We start from the raw sequence: 19,010 nt of genomic DNA, 5'->3' as shown, positions 1-19,010 counted from the left end.
AATAAATATAATATTTAAAAAATTTATCGAAAATATATCGAGATGGGTCAAATGGCGCTTCTTCGTATTGTCATTTGTCATTCAGATTTAGTTGAAATCAGCGTTGCCACTGCGTCAGCTGTCAGATGAAATCAGTACGGCAACACAAGAGTATCACAAATACATTTATACGCAGATAACGTGTGTGCGTCTGGATTTTGCTGTATTTTTTATTTAAGAATGAATTATTAATAAACAATTAATAAATTATTATTAAATAAAAATCAGTCAAAAACACCAATAAACCGTAAGTTCATATTAAAACACACACAACCAACGTAGCCACAAGTAACACACACACAATATTCGTAGGCAAAACGTAAATTTTATTGATTTTTGTCAAGCGACGTAGCGACGTTTTACTTTACAGATACACAAAGTTTCTAATTAATTACGTTAAATATGGAACCGAATAACTATCATGGCCATGGACAGCAGCAGCAGCATCTGCACGAGCAGCAAATTCATTTGCAACAACTTCAGCAGCAGCATCTTGAACAACAACAACTGCAGCAGCAGCAGCATGAACAACAACAGCAACAACTGCTGCAACAACAGCCTTTACAAGCTGGTTTTGCACCCCGTCGTCAGTATGACAACATGGGCAACTCATCAGCTGCCCTTGCAGCTGCCTGTTTGGCCAATGGCGCTGCCAGCGGTGGCAGCTCATCGACGGCTAAAATCACAGTGATGCAGCGACCGAAAATCAAGAAGGAGAAACCATTGCAAGCGCTGCAGCAACAGCAGCAGCAACAACAACAACAACAGCTGTCGGAGCTAAGCACTGTGGGCAGCACCGGCATGTTGCCAACTGAGGACACATTGAAGTTTGTCAACGATACTGATGCCAATGGTTTGGCAATGAAGACCCCGGTTAGCATCTTGCAGGAGCTGCTGAGTCGACGCGGCATTACGCCGGGCTATGAATTGGTACAGATAGAGGGTGCCATACATGAGCCAACGTTTCGGTTTCGGGTCTCGTTCAAGGACAAGGATACACCGTTTACCGCCATGGGCGCTGGACGCTCCAAAAAGGAGGCTAAACACGCGGCCGCACGTGCTCTTATCGACAAGCTAATTGGCGTCCAGCTCGAATCATCACAGGGCAGCACAACCGCAACAGCCGCTGTCAACTGCTCGATGACTGGTGGTGGCAGCGGTGGCGATGGCAATGCCAATGTTTCTGGCAGTGGCGAGTAATTATTGTTTCCAAGCTAACTCTCCATCTCTCACTTTGAATTGAATCGGTTATTAAGATCTGTTTTTCTTTTTCAATCATTCATTAATAGTGGCAGCGACAAGATCGTGGGTAATCCAATTGGCTGGCTTCAGGAGATGTGCATGCAACGCCGCTGGCCCCCGCCGTCCTACGAAACGGAGACTGAGGTGGGGCTGCCACACGAGCGACTATTTACGATTGCATGCACCATTTTAAACTATCACGAGGTGGGCAAGGGCAAAAGCAAGAAGATTGCCAAACGTTTGGCCGCCCACAAGATGTGGACACGGCTGCAGGAGACGCCCATTGATGCTGCCAAAATCAATGACAGCATCTGTAGCGAGCTGGAGGGCGATGTGAGTAAATTATCGCTTGTAGATACCGTGCCAGAGCCGGCTGATACCGTGCCACAGCCGGCTATCTCAAGTACTCTAACATCAAGTCCGTATTACGAGCGCATTTCACCAGTTATACAAATTATTGATATTTAAATCTAACAAATATTAATTTCAACTCCTCTTTTTTTTTAATTATAGTTTTTCTGTATCTATTGTTTGTATCTCTAGCGTCTATCTTCTCATCAGTCCTGTATAGTTTTTTGTCATTTTCTATGTTCTGTTATTGAGTAACGTAGATTATATCCTTTCCAAACTTAGCTTACTAGAAGTGTTCATCACTGTTATTGTTTTTTTCATGCTAAATCCAATTTAATTGTTGAGTGGCCATGTGCAATAAAATAAGAAGATTTTGTTAAAATTGTTTACATCAATTTCGTCTTATGTCCTAAATCAGAGGTCGCATATTTTTCTGAAGATTTGAAGGCTGTCTGTTTTCTGCTTTCACTGCTTAAGCAAGGCAATTTTTTTTTATTCGATATTTTCCATGAGCACTTACCAAAAAATATTTTTACAGAGTTTTTGTGACGTTTTCGGCACAGAATTTACTTTAAGAAAGTTACGTAGCGCTCTAAGTTCCGAAAGCCTTTTTCTTTATTAGTTGTTAAGTTTATTACTTAATAAAATGTAATTCATGCTTTTAAATAATGGTTGAGTTTATTTTTGGTAACTACAACTATCTGCAGTTTTGATGAGTACAAAATATAAATATGTTACTTAGAAGTTTTCAATTTCAAGCAATCGATTTATAGAGCATGTCCAAGAGTGTTATTCTGGATTTTCCTTTGGTCATCACAATTTAACACAAACGTACCATGCTCGGTAATGTTAGAGACCGAGCCGATTTATAGTTTTCTGTTCTTGAGCGTTATTTGCGAGCTCTGGTTACCCTAATTTAGGTTAAACTTTAAAGATTAAATAAAAATGATTTGTAGATTTGCAAATTTAAACTTCAAACAAACTGTTTTTAATTTAATTTATTTAGTTTTTAAAGAATTTAAGTTATTGGCAATGTACTCTGATTGCTATAAGTATACATCGCTTCTTAATTAATTTATTTTACATTTTTATCAACCAAAGCCTAAATTTATTTAGTCAGTTGATTCTATCAATTTTGTGACATATGTTAAATTATAATTTACCTAATTTTATATTTAATTTGCTTTAACCTTAACCAAGCTTTGAGGAGAATTTTCTGTTAATTATGTTTTTGTTTGTTTTGGAAAAAAAAAAAACAATTGTGATATGTTTCAACTCACCATTTTTGAGTTGCGAGAGTTCCTGCGTATTGACAAAACGTTGCGCTCTTATTTACAGCCCCGCATTAACGATAATTATTATGGTGATTTGAAAGATATCACTGTGCCAACACTGACCACGCAGCACAGTAATAAAGTATCGCAGTTCCATAAGACCTTGAAAAATGCGACGGGCAAAAAACTGCTTAAATTACAGGTAAATTAAGTTTGCTACTAGAGATGCAGCTATCGCCGCGCTTAGTACAGGCCACAGAAAATATTCAAATACAATAAATATATATATATTTATTATTTGTTTTAATTGATATTTAAGTAATGTTTTTGATTTCCAGAAGACTTGTCTCAAGAACTCGAAGATTGACTACGTCAAACTACTTTCGGAGATTGCCGTCGAGAATCAGTTTGAAGTTACGTACGTGGATATTGAGGAGAAGACGTTTAGCGGCCAGTTCCAGTGCCTGGTTCAGTTATCAACATTGCCGGTTGGCGTTTGCCATCAAATATAAATATGTTACTTATGAAAGTCTTTCAATTTTCAATTGCAATCGATTTATAGAGCATGTCCAAGAGTAGGCTTATTCTAGGATATTATCCTTTGGTCATCAAACAATTAACATCAAATCTAATTATACACTTTTATATAATTGTCGGTAATTTGTTAGAAGACCATGAGCCGATTTATAAGTAATTAATAAAACTGAAATTACACTGAAAATACACGCTGTTATTGACTGCTGTGTGTTAATATAATATAACTTTACATAAAGTATATGTATTTATCATTTAGCCGAATATACATTAAAGTTATGGTGAATGAACACATAATTCGAGTTTTCTTAATAATGGTATTATAAAAATTAAATTTAAATGCATCTTAGATTTTGAAGTGAAAGGGGAATGCTAGTAATCACAGGTAAATTTCAGTTTATATTTTTGCAAGATATTTATTTAAAATATTCAATACTTATTCTAAACTAACAACTATGTGGCGTTACAGGGTATTTACATTAAATGACAGTGTCTGCAGCAATTATCCAACGTAATTCATTGAATCTATTTTTTTTTTCGGTCCTGCGTGCATTTGGGACAAAACCATTTTCCCTTTGGCTTTGTGGTGAGTCCAACGCAGGCAAAGTGGAACCATTCGATGGGGCACTGGCATAAAAAAATGTATAACGTATTAAGTCAAATGAAATATAATAGCAATTTTATTAAAGTTACGTCTGGATTGTCGCAGCCAATCATCTCTCCATATGAAACCTGGTGGCATAGGCAATATGTGGGCTCGTTGGGATCCACAGGCATGTCCATGACATCGCTGGGATGCGTTGCCGCGGTGTGAGAAGATTCCTTCTCCGAGTCATCAACATCAGCAGCTTTCTGTAGTAGAAATAAAAATATAATGTGATGAATTCATTGAAAAAGTAAAGAGGGTTCGTCTTCACAATGGATTCATGCGAGGAGGTGAAATGTAAATGAAAGATGCTAAACCGACTACTGAATATACATACTAATTTATATTAAATAATATTTAGAAGAAGTATTATATAGAGCTCTATCAGCTCTATCGTATATTCAGCACTTTTTCTACCAGGCAAACAAACTAAATAGTTTTTAGAATAGAATAACAAAGTTAACAGAACAAATATGCATTATGGAATAATGTTGATGAAGATGATTTACCTTTTGTGCGCCCCCCTTGCGTGTTTCTTTTTCTTGATTTACCTTGGACTTTTTCTTTTTGCTACCTTGGCCAGCACTGCTGCTGGTATTCAAATTTGTGCCACTGGCACTGTTTGAATGATTACCACCACCACGCCCAGTTTCCTCATCGGAAGAGGCGGTTCTTTTCTTTTTCCCCGTCGCCTTGGCATCCTTAGTCTTTTTGCGACCTCCCTCTGCAAGAACATTACTTGGATTAGACAGGAAAATATAACATGGATTTACTTACTTTTGGCAACTGCTTCCTCAGACTTGGCCCGTGTGGATGAAGCCTTCTCTTGTATTTCGCCCTCGAAGCGCGCCAAATCATTGTCCAGCCTACGGATTTGTTTATCCACCAGCTCGTACGTTTGTATGGCCAGTTGTACCTTATCGTCGCTGTACTCCTTGGCCTTACCAAACAGTGCTTTAATGTCCTCCAATCGCTCCTTGCGATCCTCCTCACTCATTGCACCATTCTCAGCGGTTAGCTTGCGCATAAAATCCTTTGCGTGACTATCGATGCTTTTCATTGCAGTTTGCGCCCGATCATCCAATTTTCTCATTAGCTTAAAGTTTCGCTCCAGTTCGGTAGGCAGAGATTCCAAACCTAGTCCAAAAACAGAAATTGTATGACTTCTTCTGTTCATTTTTGGGTTTTTCTTTTACGTACCATCCAAATAGTTCTCTAAATATATGGCTGATGACATTTTTAAGGCCTTTTTGTGTGATTTTATTTCTTTTTACGCTAATTACAGTTTACTAACAAAAAAAAACAAGCGTCTATTTACGACTTTCCAACAGCTGTTTGCTGAGTCTGCAGTAGAGTTGTATCGAATCGTTCGGGTTAAGTTCTATTGAACTAATTACTAAAGTGAACGAGCGAGCTAAATCCCTGATTGTTCATTTAGTTCAAAGACAGTTCGTTCAGTGAACGAGAAGTGTCGTTGTTTTTCGGCGCTGCGTCCTTAAACCGAGTACTGCCACTCCAGTAAAAATCTCCGATTTTTTCAATTTTTGTGTGAGCTGAAATTTGTTCGGTAACATTCAGCTTCTGTCAGCTACACTTCATAGAGCAGCTGATTTTTTGCGCAAGTCAACATCACTGTTGCCAACTTTTTATAGCTAGTTTTGACTATTTTCAGTGCTCGATTGCTAAAAAAAAATTGGAAAATTGCTATTATCTGAAAATATGATTTTTTTTTAGTTTATATTTAACTATTATTGTTTTATTTTAAAACCATGCAAAAGTGCACACAACACCAAAATAAATGCTTTTCAGCCACAAAAAGCTATTTTTTCCTCTAAAGTTGACAGCACTGCGCAACATTATAGCCAGCTGCTTGGCAAACGAAAGAAAAATCGAACCAAGATGCAAGAGAATTTTACAAAGTTGGGCTAAAATATGCGCTGATGAAATGTGCTGCTGATAAGATAGAGTGCAAAACACGTAGCTTTAGGCGACAGCAACAGAATGCATAAGAAATTGCGCAAAATGTTGCCTAAAATGCGTCCGGTACACTGGCTGATAGTCGCCATCATCTGTATTGGCACCTGTTATTGGCTGCTCGGGATTCGATTGGAACAGGGTACATTATAAAATCCAATACAACTATTATTATTACATATATTATTTGTTTTACCATGCTCAGCTTTTAAGCCACTGACTAAGCTCGCGAGCAGAGGAGACACTCAAGCGGTACAGATTTCAGTTGCTCGTGTTGCCCCTACTTTGGATAACTTTGATTATGAGGAGCAATTGGTGGTGCTGTACAATCGGGTGCCAAAGACTGGATCGACCAGTTTCGTGAACATTGCCTACGATCTCTGCAAGTTAAACAGATATCATGTCTTGCATATTAATGTGACGTCCAATATGCACGTCCTATCGTTGCCGAATCAGGTGCGTCTCCTCCCCGTTATCGCTCTCGATACCAAGACAAGTATTTTAAAGTGTCATTTTGTTAACTTAGATTTCCTTTGTGCGAAATGTGACCAAATGGCATGAAATGAAGCCGGCTCTCTATCATGGGCACATGGCATTTTTGGATTTCTCCAAGTAAGTGAATTCTATATATCTGATTATAGATTTTTAATAAATAGCTTTTTTTTTAAACAGATTCCAAATTGCACATAAGCCTATCTACATTAATCTGGTGCGCAGACCTCTAGATAGACTCGTATCCTATTATTATTTTCTGCGTTATGGAGACAATTACAGACCAAATTTGGTTCGCAAAAAGGCAGGCAATAAAATCGTAAGTACAAGCCAGGGATTAAAACCGTAATCGAAACCTTTAATTGAAATTGGTAACCGTAACTCAAACCCTAACCGAAACAAAATTTTATTATACCGAAACCAAAAATCTGAATTTAAAACACCGTAACCGGTATTATTGTTCGACCATCATGGTTCCACGTTAATGGTAAGGGTCCCCCCTTTGAAATTTTGAAAATTCAAAATTTTAAATCTTAAGTTTTTACTTCTTATCGACTCCTTATATCGTAATTAGTATAAAAGAATACTTTAAACTTGATTCTGAGACCTTTCATTTTTTTGTAAAAAATCATGCCAAATTGGTTAAAAATATGACTTGTAAAGTGGTTAAATCCGAAGTCTGACCAAGTTCAAACTGTCATAACTTGATCAAAACTGAATCGATTTTTAAGCGGAATGTCATTTTAATCATTATTTGGCATTTTAATTCATTCTGCATTTAAATTTTTATTAAATTCTTAAAAAAAATATTTTTCTCTAGATTCTACTAGACTTGATTTCGATTCTAAGGAAATTTCGAAAATTCAAAATTTTAAATCTCAAGTTTTCACTTTTAATCAACTTTTTATATCGTAATTAGTATAAAACAACACTTTAAACTTTCATTTTTTTGTAAAAAATCGTGTATTGTATAAAAATTTTGACTTGTAAAGTGACTAGTTCCGAAGTCTGAACAACTACAAACCCTCATAACTTGATCAAAACTGAACCGATTTTCAAGCGGCATGTTATTTTGAGCATGGTTTGGGATCTTAAATTAATCTGCGTTAAAATTTTACTAATAGATATTTACTTTGATGCCATAATTATTATAAAACGACACATTATCATTTTAAAATGTTACCGAAAGAAGATAACTGAAATAGAAACTTTTACCGAAATAGTTGCTGCGGAACGTTCCGGAACCGAAACCGTAACCCTTTTTGGTTTCGGTTTGATTCTTTGATTCAAAAAATGATAATGAAATGATTTTACATTTTCTGTATGCAGACTTTCGACGAGTGCGTGGTTCAAAAACAACCCGACTGTGATCCCAGAAATATGTGGCTGCAAATACCGTTCTTTTGCGGCCACGCTGCCGAGTGCTGGGAACCCGGTAGTGATTGGGCCTTGAAGCAAGCCAAACGCAATTTGGTCAACGAGTATTTTCTAGTCGGCGTCACGGAGCAAATGTACGAATTTGTGGATCTGCTTGAGAGATCGCTACCAAGGTAAACTTAAATCTTTATATTATGCAATAGGTGGGTTATTATGTAAAACGTATTTAATTACAGAATTTTCCTGGGCTTTCGTGAGCATTATCAAAACTCCAATAAATCTCATTTACGTGTAACCTCATCAAAGTTACCGCCAAGCGAAGCAACCATACAGACCATACAAAGATCTAAGATTTGGCAAATGGAAAACGATTTGTATGAATTTGCACTGGAACAATTTGAATTTACCAAGAAGAAGCTCATGCAGCCCGATAATAAGCATTTGCAGCAGTTTATGTATGAGAAAATACGACCAAAATGATTGCGTTCGAAATGTAAGGATATCAAGGGGAAAAAGCGAGTTAAAAACAGAAAATGGCAGCTCAGGTGCAGGCTGTAGTACTACAGTGTATAACAGTTTAGTTATTAATTATTTGTATATATAGCTCCTTTAGACATGATCTGTACTTAAAAAATCAAGCACACTACTCTTAAAAGACACTAAAGACTTTAACATTGAATATCGATGACATATTAATGTTTATTTGTATGTTAGTTTAAGCCATAATCTGTATAACACTTGATACCGCTTTCTTAGACCTACTTAAGTAATTCCATTCGTCTAGCTAATTTTAATATATTATAACGATTTGACAATACCGTGTAAAGTGGAAGCAGAAAATATGGAACTACACAAACGATTAATAATAAGCTATTTAGAATTTGTAGAAGTTGTAAGTGCAATGATATTACTGGATTCTCACATTTATATCAGCTATTAGCAATTGTAACTATGGAACTCATCAAGTCAAATATATGTATGTAAATATCTCTATATATATATTCAGTACTTTTAGTTTATATATCATCAGCTGTCTGTAAGCGATTAGTTGCATGCAACCGACAAATTGATTATTCCTGTCGAGTGACTATACACAGATGTAACTACAAATATTTGCTTAATGCAATTCGAACTTTGCTTAAGTTGATTGCCGTTGTGCGACATTCCATTGAACTTTAAAAGCTGACGAAGCGCTACCAGCATTGACAGACTGTCTTATTGACGAACTGATCGACTAATCGACTGATTGACTGGTTGACTGTCTCAGGTGTTGAGGTAAAGAAGAAATTGAAATTGAATTAAATTTCGGATACACACAAGTGAAATACTTAATTAATTGCTCGCGTTTCCAACGCAGAGACAATGAGTTTGCAATATCGTCAGTTGTACATTTGCACATAGACACGCAAGTCGTCGTATTCGGATCGTACGACTTGAGACAACGAGTATTTCGGCTTAGGCAGTTAAGTGGTGTTAAGCATTAAAAGTGGGCAATACAAAGTGCGAGCTGAGATTCGAGCCGAGGCAGCACTTTATTACTATTATTAGCATTGTTACCAAGAGTTGTTTCTAACAAGCTCACATGTATATAAATACTATATGTGACCCAGGTAACGCTCTCAGACTTTTCATTAAGTTAATACTTGTTACATGTTAATCGGATTTATAATTCAGAGTTCAAGTGTTCAACAACAATTAAGTAAAGCGTGAGTACACTGTAAACATAAATAAAGTGCACTATCGTATAACAGTTGAAAAAGTGTATAACACTGCAATTAAATTAGCGCTCATCTCTAGATAGAAATTTAAAATGAATAACAGTTTATAAAACGTAGCAAAGTGTGGGTTTCTTTCGGTTGACCTTAACCCTGGTGTTGCTGTTTTTCTACTTTTCTCCTTGGTGAAAGAGGTTTAAAAACGCAAAGCAAAGCCGATGTATAACAGCTGCTTTAAACTTGTTGACGCTGGCCATAATTACTCGCTTTTTAACTGTGTACTTCACGATTGTATGTAATGCATAACTTGGTGTGTGTATGCTCATACATATGTATGTACATTGTACAATACTTAATTGCGTTACTTCTTAACTACTACAGCTCGGTACACCTCGATACACATACGAAACGGGTATAAAATTGTTGAATAAACAGTCTTATATTTTTAGTCTTGAAACGTGCCAAGAACGAGCTAGACCTGTTTAAGAAGCTAAAGTCTAAGGATCTCGATAACAATTGATCATATTTGGATTAGCTGAGGAGCCTGTATTACATATTTTGGTAAGTTATAACAGTTTACCGTTGCGCGATTAGCTAATTCTGTTCTGCTTACGTAACGCATTGCTGTTTCCGTGCATTACTTTGTTATTTTCTTGCTTCTCTTGTGCCCCCCTTCTGCATAATGAAGAGCACCATATTCAATGTCTAATACAAAAGCAATAATAGCAAACACAACAACGCATATGGCAACACTGACAAACTGTCAGATTTTTCGTATCGTTCCTTTTGCATTTACTTTCGGCTGCGTCGCAGCGACTTCGCTTGTTGTTGTTGCTGCTGCTTGCAAAAGGGTCATTGAAATCGTGTCGCGGTGTGAGAAAGAGATCCAAGAGCAAACTTGACGAAGAGTGTAAAATTTTGCATGAGGAGTTCAATAAACAGTTGGCATTGACCCATTTAAAGGTTTAGTACGGCTTCTGTTTTGTTGGTCTTACCGGTAAAAGGTTCATTGCAAACGTGCGGAAATTACATATGTATGTACATACATTTTCATTGCTGTTTGCATCGCGTAATAAGCGGAAAAATTGATTAATTTATCAAGTAAATAACGAACGTAGCGAATCGAATTGTGCATCATTCGTCATGGCAACTGCAACGACTTACATGCATATGACAGTTGCTGTCGGCGTCTCTGCGCCGGCTGCCGTGGAAACAGGTGAGACACGCACATGCACGCACACATACAAATGGTGGGAAAGCCTCTAAAAGTGCTGAACTTGCATTGGAAAATAGCCAACATTTTTTTAACAACAAACTAAATTTGTATTTTTAAAAATTTCTTTTATTTTGTGTATAAGTTAGCCGATGGTATTTTACTAACAGACAATTAGCTCGCAAGTGTAATTAATTAATTAATGGTAATATTTACAGAGTGTCGATCGAATGCATAGCTTAGTATCTAATTTTGGGTTTTAATATTATCATAGACAGAGTATTGCACACAGTTTCTGAAAAATATAAATAGCAAATCATAGCTTAATATATACTTTAAATTGCCAGAATTTTGGCAAATAGCAATTTTAAAATTTTTCTTGTAATCGAACTTTAAAAATAGCGAGAACAAGCTATTAAATAGCTAATTTGGCTACACTGATAACGACACACTCACATACTCATATCCAGAGACAGACGAATGTCACTGCGGACGGCAGTTCGCGTTAGTGACGAAAGCAGCACGAAGGGTGCGAAAGGCGACTAACTATATATACAGCTAAGTTGGAAAATTTTCTACGACTGTCCGATCAGATCGAGTTATATACCGATCGACAGGTTTAGTTCTAACTTACAAAATGGCGTACTAAAACTTTTTCTAACCAACCTGGGTCATGAGTAACGGGGGTGTAAGTGGGAGGGGAAAAATTTTGATAATTGCAGCTTATGGGGCCGTTGGGGCTTTTTGGTAAAATTTTTTATTTTTTAAATTCTACTTAAAATACGCGTCGATTGATACCTCAATCACCCAAATCCGATAACTGGTTCAAAAGATAAATAAATTTGAAAATTTTAGTGGACTTCTCAAAATGAAATGAAAAGTCAGTTTGTTTGTCTGTTTGTCTGTTTGTCTGTTTGCATCAAAGCGCTAAAGAAGCTTAAATGTAATGATGGGATTGATTCCTTTAAAATCTAGAAATGTTTGTTCTACGACTTTTCAATTTCCGCCAGTTTAGCGGAAAACGCTAAATCCAAAATTGAAATCTCAACAGTTTCCAAACCATAGAAGCTACAGATATGTTCTATATATCATTAGAAAGGTGTGTTTGAGGGCTTTTAGGCGTACCTTTAAACTTTTTTTCTGAAGTACTCAGGTAACATTTTACAGCTTACATTTTGGCAATTTCTGACAAAACGGCTCTAACGATTTTTGTTAAATTTTAATATGTTGTAATACGTACAATTTCGCGTTTTTTGGTATATGAAACAAAAATTTTGGTTGAGGGGTTCGGAAGATATTACCTGTTAAGTGAATAAATACATTTTTCTATCGGTCGAAAATCACGTTTTAGTACGAAAAACTTTTCGGTTTTATGAGATATCTCAACCAAAATGATACAATATGCATTTAACTTGGTTTTATATATTCTGACCAAAGTTGGTTCAAATCGGACCACTATATCATATAGCTGTCATAGGACCGATCGGGTCAAAATTAGGTTTTAGTATGAAAAACTTTTTTGTTTAATGAGAAATCTTAACCAAACTAATACAATATGCATTTAACTTGGTTTTATATATCCTGACCAAAGTTGGTTCAAATCGGACCACTATATCATATAGCTGTCATAGGACCGATCGGTCCAATATTAAGTCTTAGTATGAAAAACTTTTTTGTTTTACTAGATATCGTAACCAAACTAATAGAATATGCATTTATTTAAGACTTATATATCCTGAACAATGTTGGTTCTAATCGGAACCACTATATCATATAGCTGTCATAGGACCGATCGGGTGAAATCAAGTCTTAGTATGAAAACTTTTTTTTCATAGTAAGTACGAGTCTCCGACAGTATAGTATGCTCGGCTGTAGCAAAGCGAGCAGGGGCGGAGCCCCTAGTTTTCTTTATAATTAAAGAAAAAATTTTTTAAATATGAAATACGTTCAACAACTAAATTTTTATATTTTACTATTTGCCTGCATTAATGATAAAGTTACAATGTCAAAAGCAAAAGCAATTGCAAAATTTCTGATATCCACAAAAAAACCTCTAAACGAGGTAAGTCTAGTGACGAAACAATTTCTAGAAAATTTCTGATATCAATTTTGTGACAGACAAAATTCAGTTTAATCTAAAATTTTAAATAAAAATATAAATTAATATAAAAAACGAAAATTGGCATTCGGCACTGCAAAGTTATTTTATGTACAAAGAAGATCACCCTTTTACTCACAGTGCACAATGCCAATTTTCGTTTTTTATATTAATTTATATTTTTATTTAAAATTTTAGATTACTGAATTTTGTTCGTCACAAAATTGATATCAAAAGTCTAATTGATCACAGACTTTCCTCGTTTTTTTTTGAGGATATTTATGTCTGTATATAGTAAAGGTGTGGATTTTGTATTTACCTTTTATAAGTTTTTGGCACGTAAGGTTAAAGCACTTTTTACATTGCTCTTGGGTTTGCCCTTGTCATGTACATACATACATACATGCTTTTACCCGTTTTTGTTGCCAAAAACTTCTGACCTCAAAGCAACTTTTACGATCAACGTGGAATTTTCATCATTGCTTTCTGTCATTGCTCTTCTCTTTATCCATATTTTTTACCCGAGCCTCAAATAATAATTTTTAATGTAACCTATACTTAAAACTATTAAGCGCATCAGTTCAGAAGTTCATTTTAATATTTGTGCGTTAACTTAACTCACTTTTTAAGTACAAAATGAAATGTTCGAGTTTTTTAAGATTAAGAATTATAGATCAATAATATTTCTTTGTAACTTAATATTTTATGTGATAACGTCAAAAATATGTGTATAATTTTAATTTTGAAATTCACTACATTATTTTATAATTAATCATTATGAAAAAAAATAATAGGCTCATTTAAAGTTTGCTAAAGTTTATAAGGTAAATGTTTATGGCTTAGCAAGCTCTTTACTCCAGTTGCTATGAAAGATATAAAAAGTCTTTCCATAATTAAAATCTATTTTATTTTGATCTTCTGTTAGTAGTAACTCCCCAATCTAGTATATTTTGTAAGCTTTAAGGCAGCTTTTAGACAAAAACTTTAAAACACACGCTTTTAGACACTGATAACAAGCTTAACGCGATTTCAGAGCTCAAAACGAAATCGAGAGTGGTAAACGAAAATAGAAACCAATGAATGAATGGATGTCTATGATGGAAGAAGGTGCGGCACAAAAGCGCCGCTTCGCACGTGTTGGTTGCCTTTAAGACCAAAAAAAAAAATAGAGAAACAAGTTTGCGAATACGAATTGTCCATGTCTGGAGTGTTATTTGAAACGTGTTAGCCATGTCGTTGTTGTCAAACAGGTGTCATTACTAGGTAATTGCTAATTAACGTGTGTATCATTCACTCACTGGGCACAGCAACATTGAACCGACGGTACAAAGCTTCAGGGTCAAGTAAAATGAGAGAAGTGATTGTTTGAAGCGCACTTGCCCTTTAATTATGCATAAGATGATGCTACTGATCGAAACGCACACACGGATGCTATGGAATACCCCGTTCCCGTCATCAATAGTTAAATGGAAAACAACAACAACAACGACAGCAACAGCTGAGCAACCGCAATGAAAACCAGCTTTCAGTGGCATAATTTCCCAAATGCAATCGCCGTGCAACTCTCAGTTCTCTCTGCCTCTTTTTCTGGCGCTCTCTCTTTCGATATACATTTACAGTGGGTTACCTTTAGTTAATATGGAATATAATTTCAGATGAAATGAAGTACCATAAAACACTATCACAATTAAAATTATTTAATTTGAAAAATAATTTACTGATATTGATATTAATATTAAATTTTGAATTAAATCATCTGGTCGATCACAATATTCTATAGTTATTATAGTTTCGGCTGTTTATAGGAAATTAAATCTCTTTAAATTGGGAGCACTATCATAGGAATAGACCCTTAAAAGTTGAATTCTTTTAGGAAAAACTATATTTATATGATTTTAATCAGATTAATTAATTAATGTTAATTTAAATACTATAATTCAAGGTTCCAAGGGAAGAAATGAGTTTTTTTTTAAACTAAAATTTAGTTAAAATTGTATTACATGATAATTTCTTAGTTCAGCTTAAAGCTGAGCTGAATATAAAAAAGATTTTAATTAGAATTTAATTGATATTTATGTAAAGAGTATTAAATCTTCAATAACTGATTCTTTACTACTCACTCGCTCTCTCTCTCTTTAGCTGGCACGTGAATGTCATGCTCAAGTTCAGCTCAAGTTTCAGTTTTAGCTTCGGGTTCAGCTTCCAATGTACGATATCTCCCCCTTGGTCATGAGTCTGTGACCAGTTTGTGATTCTTGGCCTGGTATAAAATCTCCGTAACGCGCTTTTGGCCACAACAGTTTCGTCAGATCTTTCGGCTTCGTTGCACGCATTGTCTGTCGTTTGCTGTTGCTCCTTCTCCGTCACCTTCTACTAAGTCTTCTTTCAATTCATTCAATTTTATTGTAGCCTCAAATAAAAAAAAACTAGTTTTACGTTTTCGGTCTCGGTTTCGATTAAACTTTTGCGTATTGTGTTGTGTATTGTGTTTGTGCAGAGTGTGTACTAGTTATTTAGATAATATTGTGCTTATTATTATGTTGTTTTTGCCTTTTTTGCAAGCACATTAACAATTCATAAGTTGTTTAAAATTGGGTTTTGCCAAAAAGAAATAAGCGGTCGAAACTTCTCGATAAAATTGGATATTTGGGCGTAAAAGCCTACATTGAAATGTTAACAATAGATTATTTTCTCAGGGTGCTATGACAAATATGATCATCTCTCAACTTCAATCAATGTCAAGCGTTTCCGCTTGAATTCGTTTGCAAATTTGTGACTATTTATCCTTTATTTTGCTATTATTTGCAATTTCAAAATTTAGTTCTAGTTTTGAGAAAATTTATAGCATGACATATGTATTTAGATGATATATCATTATGATGCATTTGTAATTTGAATCCAGAGAGAAAACTTGTTTCAGTTTGCAAATCATTGAATTAGAACTTGTTGAACTCGAGAATTCAGCTCAAGATCTAACTGACAAATATGCATAAATCTTTATGGCAACTGCATTTTAAAAACGAATTTTTAATGACCTGCAAATTAAAATGAAATACTGTTAGCGCAGCATCCGCTATTGATTTTTAAAAATTTGCCAGACAAAAGCGAATGTCAAGGTTAAGGTTAATCGAAGTTAATTCGGTATTTTGATGCAGGTTTAAAAAAAGTAAATGAAACTCTGTAATAATATGCACAATTTATTATAACGCAAACAGAAACCAGAAACTTGACATCTTTTAACAAAAAAAAATTGAATTAAAAGTAAACAAAAGAATATTTAACTTAATTGCAAAAAGCAGCTAAGAAACAACAACAACAAAATGAGTAAGTACTTAATTGTAGAGAGGTCTTAAATAAGAATATAATTGACAATGATTGTTAGTCAGTTCAGTTAGTTATGTCTTAAGTGCACAAGCAAAAGCAAGGGAATCAAAGTGCAGTTCCAATATCTCTCAAAGTCATGTACACTAATTGCATTTTAATTATCATCTTTCCCTTTTCTTCTCACTTATTCAGGAGTGCCCACCATGTTGTCGGAAATCGATAAGCTGCCCTCGATTCAAGTGGGCGACTTTACGCTACAATTCGAACTGGGAGAAGCATCTGCTGCAGCCAAGGAAGTGGCAGTAAAAGAGCTTCGGGAGTCACCCGAACGCCAGAAACAGGCAGCCCAGGAACTTAAACGTCTGCTTGAAGGTAAGTGCAATACAGAATCTTTAATTCAGTTTTAATGATCGAGGCAGAATTTCCGCATAAAAGGGGAAAAAACATCTACATAAACTTTACGTTTAACTGTCTTCAGAACATGGCAATAATTCCATCTTTTTATATCTATTTCAATTTCCTAATAAATATATTTCTTAAGTTAAGGTATTTTCCATATCAGTAGGTTATTTCACAATTTGAAGAGAACTGATGTAATTTAGATGTAATCTAGTTGAGCAATAGCACAAGAAAATTTGTTATTCATCATTGTGGTAAAAAAATCACATTTCCATTTTTATTGAAAGGGATATACTTAATAACCATTTACTGGTACTTGAACCCAATTCACCGAAAGCTGGTTTTTCAAGAAATAAATTTCAATAGATTCGAAAATTAGTTTACATTTAATGTAAAAAATATATTATTATTTAAATTATACAGTAATTGTACTTTTGTATTTGTTTGATATTAGTCAGGGAATAGTAAGTAATAATTTTGTATTATTATTTAAATTATACAGTACTTATACTTATGTATTTGTTTGATATTAGTCAGGGGATAATAAGTAAGAATTTTTTTGAATATAAATATTTATTGAAATATTATTGAAAAAAAATATAATTTTGTTTCTTTAAACTTATACATTTTATTATTGTACCGATTACCGATTTGGATTTAGTTCCCTGATTCCTAGTAATCTACGCAAATTTAATCAATTAACTTACCACCTGAAAGCTCATTGCACAATTTGCTTTCATTTTATCTTGTAATTCTCTGCAATAGATTATAAGCTGAGCTAGGATTAGAAATCATTATGTAATATACAAAAGCTTAAAGCTGCCTGTAAACTTGCACAGATCAATATGATTACCTTTAATAATAAAGTAATTTCGTAGCATGTTGCTAATCACATAGTAAATAAAGATTACGATGGGTTTAAAGTCGATTTCCTGGCCTGCCAAATGACCCCTCCATTAAAGTAACTAAAACTAACATTAATATAAGGTATACAAAAGATGTAATTAGTAGCAGACAGTTTTAATGAAAAGGTCAATAAGATCAACACTTAGCGAAATGTAATTAACTTGATGGATAAATTATATAACATACTAGAAAATATCTGTACTAATTATAATTTGTAATTATAAAATTCTAGCGGAAACCGATCTGTACTGCCCCAAGGACAATGAAGAGTGGCTGATACGCTTCCTGCGTCCCTGCAAGTATTATCCGGAGAGTGCGCGCGACTTGGTAAGCTATTATAACTGATATACTGGAAGATAAATAACCAATAATTATCTTTATTTGCAGATCAAGCGTTACTATTCGTTCAAGGTGAAGCATTCGGATGTGTATAACAATTTGAAGCCCACAAGGGAAGAAAATATCTTCAAGAATAACATACTCACGGTGTTTCCAAATCGAGATCAGTGTGGACGTCGTATTCTTCTGCTGGAACTGGGCAGTAAGTGTACAATCTGAATGTAAACGTATATCATTTTTTTTATCATTGTTAAAACTTTTATTTTAGAGCGCTGGAAGCACAAACAGGTGACGCTAGATGAGGTCTTCAAAGGTGCTGTTATTTTTCTGGAGGCTGCCATGCTGGAACCGGAAACACAAATCAATGGAGCCGTTGTCATCTTCGATATGGATGGACTGAGTCTGCAACAGACCTGGCAGTTTACGCCGCCATTTGCCAAGCGCATTGTGGATTGGCTGCAGGATTCGGTGCCGTTGCGCATCAAGGCAATTCACATTGTGAATCAGCCAAAGATCTTTAATGTTGTCTTTGCGCTATTCAAGCCATTCTTGCGCGAGAAGCTGCGTAGTCGCATCATCTTCCATGGCACCGATCGTGAATCCCTGCACAAGTACATGTCCCCGAAATGTCTGCCATCCTGTTATGGCGGCATCCTTGAGCTGCCCCGCATCGATGGCGATCAATGGTATCAACTGTTGCTCATGTGCGATGCGGAGTACGAGGCGATTAATTCGTATGGTTATAAAAAGAAGTGATTTTCCACCCACATTGATTGTGTACAGCAAGTGATATTTTCTCGTATACCCACAACTCGATTAATATGCATTAAGCTAGTTAACTGTTATACGCTTTTACAGCCAACGCTTGCGATAGTCTTAAAAGCCAAGAAGTTTGCCTTAGTTTTAAGCAATAGATGCGTTCTAATCTGGCAGTAAGTTTAGGTATAACACCTAAAACATAATGAACTTTATACATTTATATTTAAACGGGGTTAAGCGTACTTATAGTGTGTTATATACTTTTATTACTTAGTTAAACGTACTAAAATATATTCATATATAAATCTTACATTTTATAATGAAACAC

The 19,010-nt window shown here is 35.1% G+C and overlaps 4 protein-coding genes across 8 annotated transcripts; 3 read left to right on the top strand and 1 right to left on the bottom strand.

Moving 5' to 3' along the window:
- Positions 1-147: 147 nt before the first annotated feature.
- On the top strand, positions 148-2,301 carry LOC117780243 (homeotic protein female sterile). The gene is made up of 3 exons (XM_034616694.1): positions 148-286; positions 410-1,235; positions 1,329-2,301. Exons 2-3 carry the CDS (start codon positions 442-444, stop codon positions 1,747-1,749), a joined length of 1,215 nt encoding a protein of 404 aa, XP_034472585.1. The 5' UTR covers positions 148-286; positions 410-441; the 3' UTR covers positions 1,750-2,301.
- Positions 2,302-3,830: 1,529 nt separating this feature from the next.
- LOC117780245 (inhibitor of growth protein 5) lies at positions 3,831-5,443 on the bottom strand. 2 transcript variants are annotated; one of them, XM_034616696.1, is made up of 5 exons: positions 5,287-5,443; positions 4,864-5,223; positions 4,596-4,810; positions 4,134-4,292; positions 3,831-4,067 (listed from the first exon to the last, which is right to left on the bottom strand). In XM_034616696.1, exons 1-5 carry the CDS (start codon positions 5,321-5,323, stop codon positions 3,966-3,968), a joined length of 873 nt encoding a protein of 290 aa, XP_034472587.1. In that variant the 5' UTR covers positions 5,324-5,443; the 3' UTR covers positions 3,831-3,965. The 2 variants fall into 2 exon arrangements, with proteins under 2 accessions (XP_034472587.1, XP_034472588.1); XM_034616697.1 differs by having other exon boundaries at positions 4,638-4,810.
- A 498-nt stretch (positions 5,444-5,941) lies between these two features.
- Positions 5,942-8,520, top strand: LOC117780244 (heparin sulfate O-sulfotransferase). Its single transcript, XM_034616695.1, has 6 exons — positions 5,942-6,202; positions 6,266-6,516; positions 6,587-6,672; positions 6,733-6,871; positions 7,882-8,102; positions 8,166-8,520. Exons 1-6 carry the CDS (start codon positions 6,088-6,090, stop codon positions 8,407-8,409), a joined length of 1,056 nt encoding a protein of 351 aa, XP_034472586.1. The 5' UTR covers positions 5,942-6,087; the 3' UTR covers positions 8,410-8,520.
- Positions 8,521-10,093: 1,573 nt separating this feature from the next.
- Positions 10,094-19,007, top strand: LOC117779999 (alpha-tocopherol transfer protein-like). 4 transcript variants are annotated; one of them, XM_034616364.1, is made up of 6 exons: positions 15,233-15,453; positions 16,171-16,279; positions 16,472-16,651; positions 17,817-17,911; positions 17,972-18,125; positions 18,192-19,007. In XM_034616364.1, exons 2-6 carry the CDS (start codon positions 16,276-16,278, stop codon positions 18,677-18,679), a joined length of 921 nt encoding a protein of 306 aa, XP_034472255.1. In that variant the 5' UTR covers positions 15,233-15,453; positions 16,171-16,275; the 3' UTR covers positions 18,680-19,007. The 4 variants fall into 4 exon arrangements, with proteins under 4 accessions (XP_034472256.1, XP_034472253.1, XP_034472255.1 ...); XM_034616365.1 differs by lacking the exons at positions 15,233-15,453; positions 16,171-16,279 and adding an exon at positions 10,094-10,205; XM_034616362.1 differs by lacking the exons at positions 15,233-15,453; positions 16,171-16,279 and adding an exon at positions 10,844-10,860.
- The last annotated feature ends 3 nt before the right edge of the window (positions 19,008-19,010 follow it).

Source organism: Drosophila innubila (assembly GCF_004354385.1).
Source record: "Drosophila innubila isolate TH190305 chromosome 2L unlocalized genomic scaffold, UK_Dinn_1.0 4_B_2L, whole genome shotgun sequence".
Taxonomy (NCBI): domain Eukaryota; kingdom Metazoa; phylum Arthropoda; class Insecta; order Diptera; family Drosophilidae; genus Drosophila; species Drosophila innubila.
Note: the sequence above shows the minus strand (reverse complement) of the source record. Positions and strands in the feature narration are given on the sequence as shown.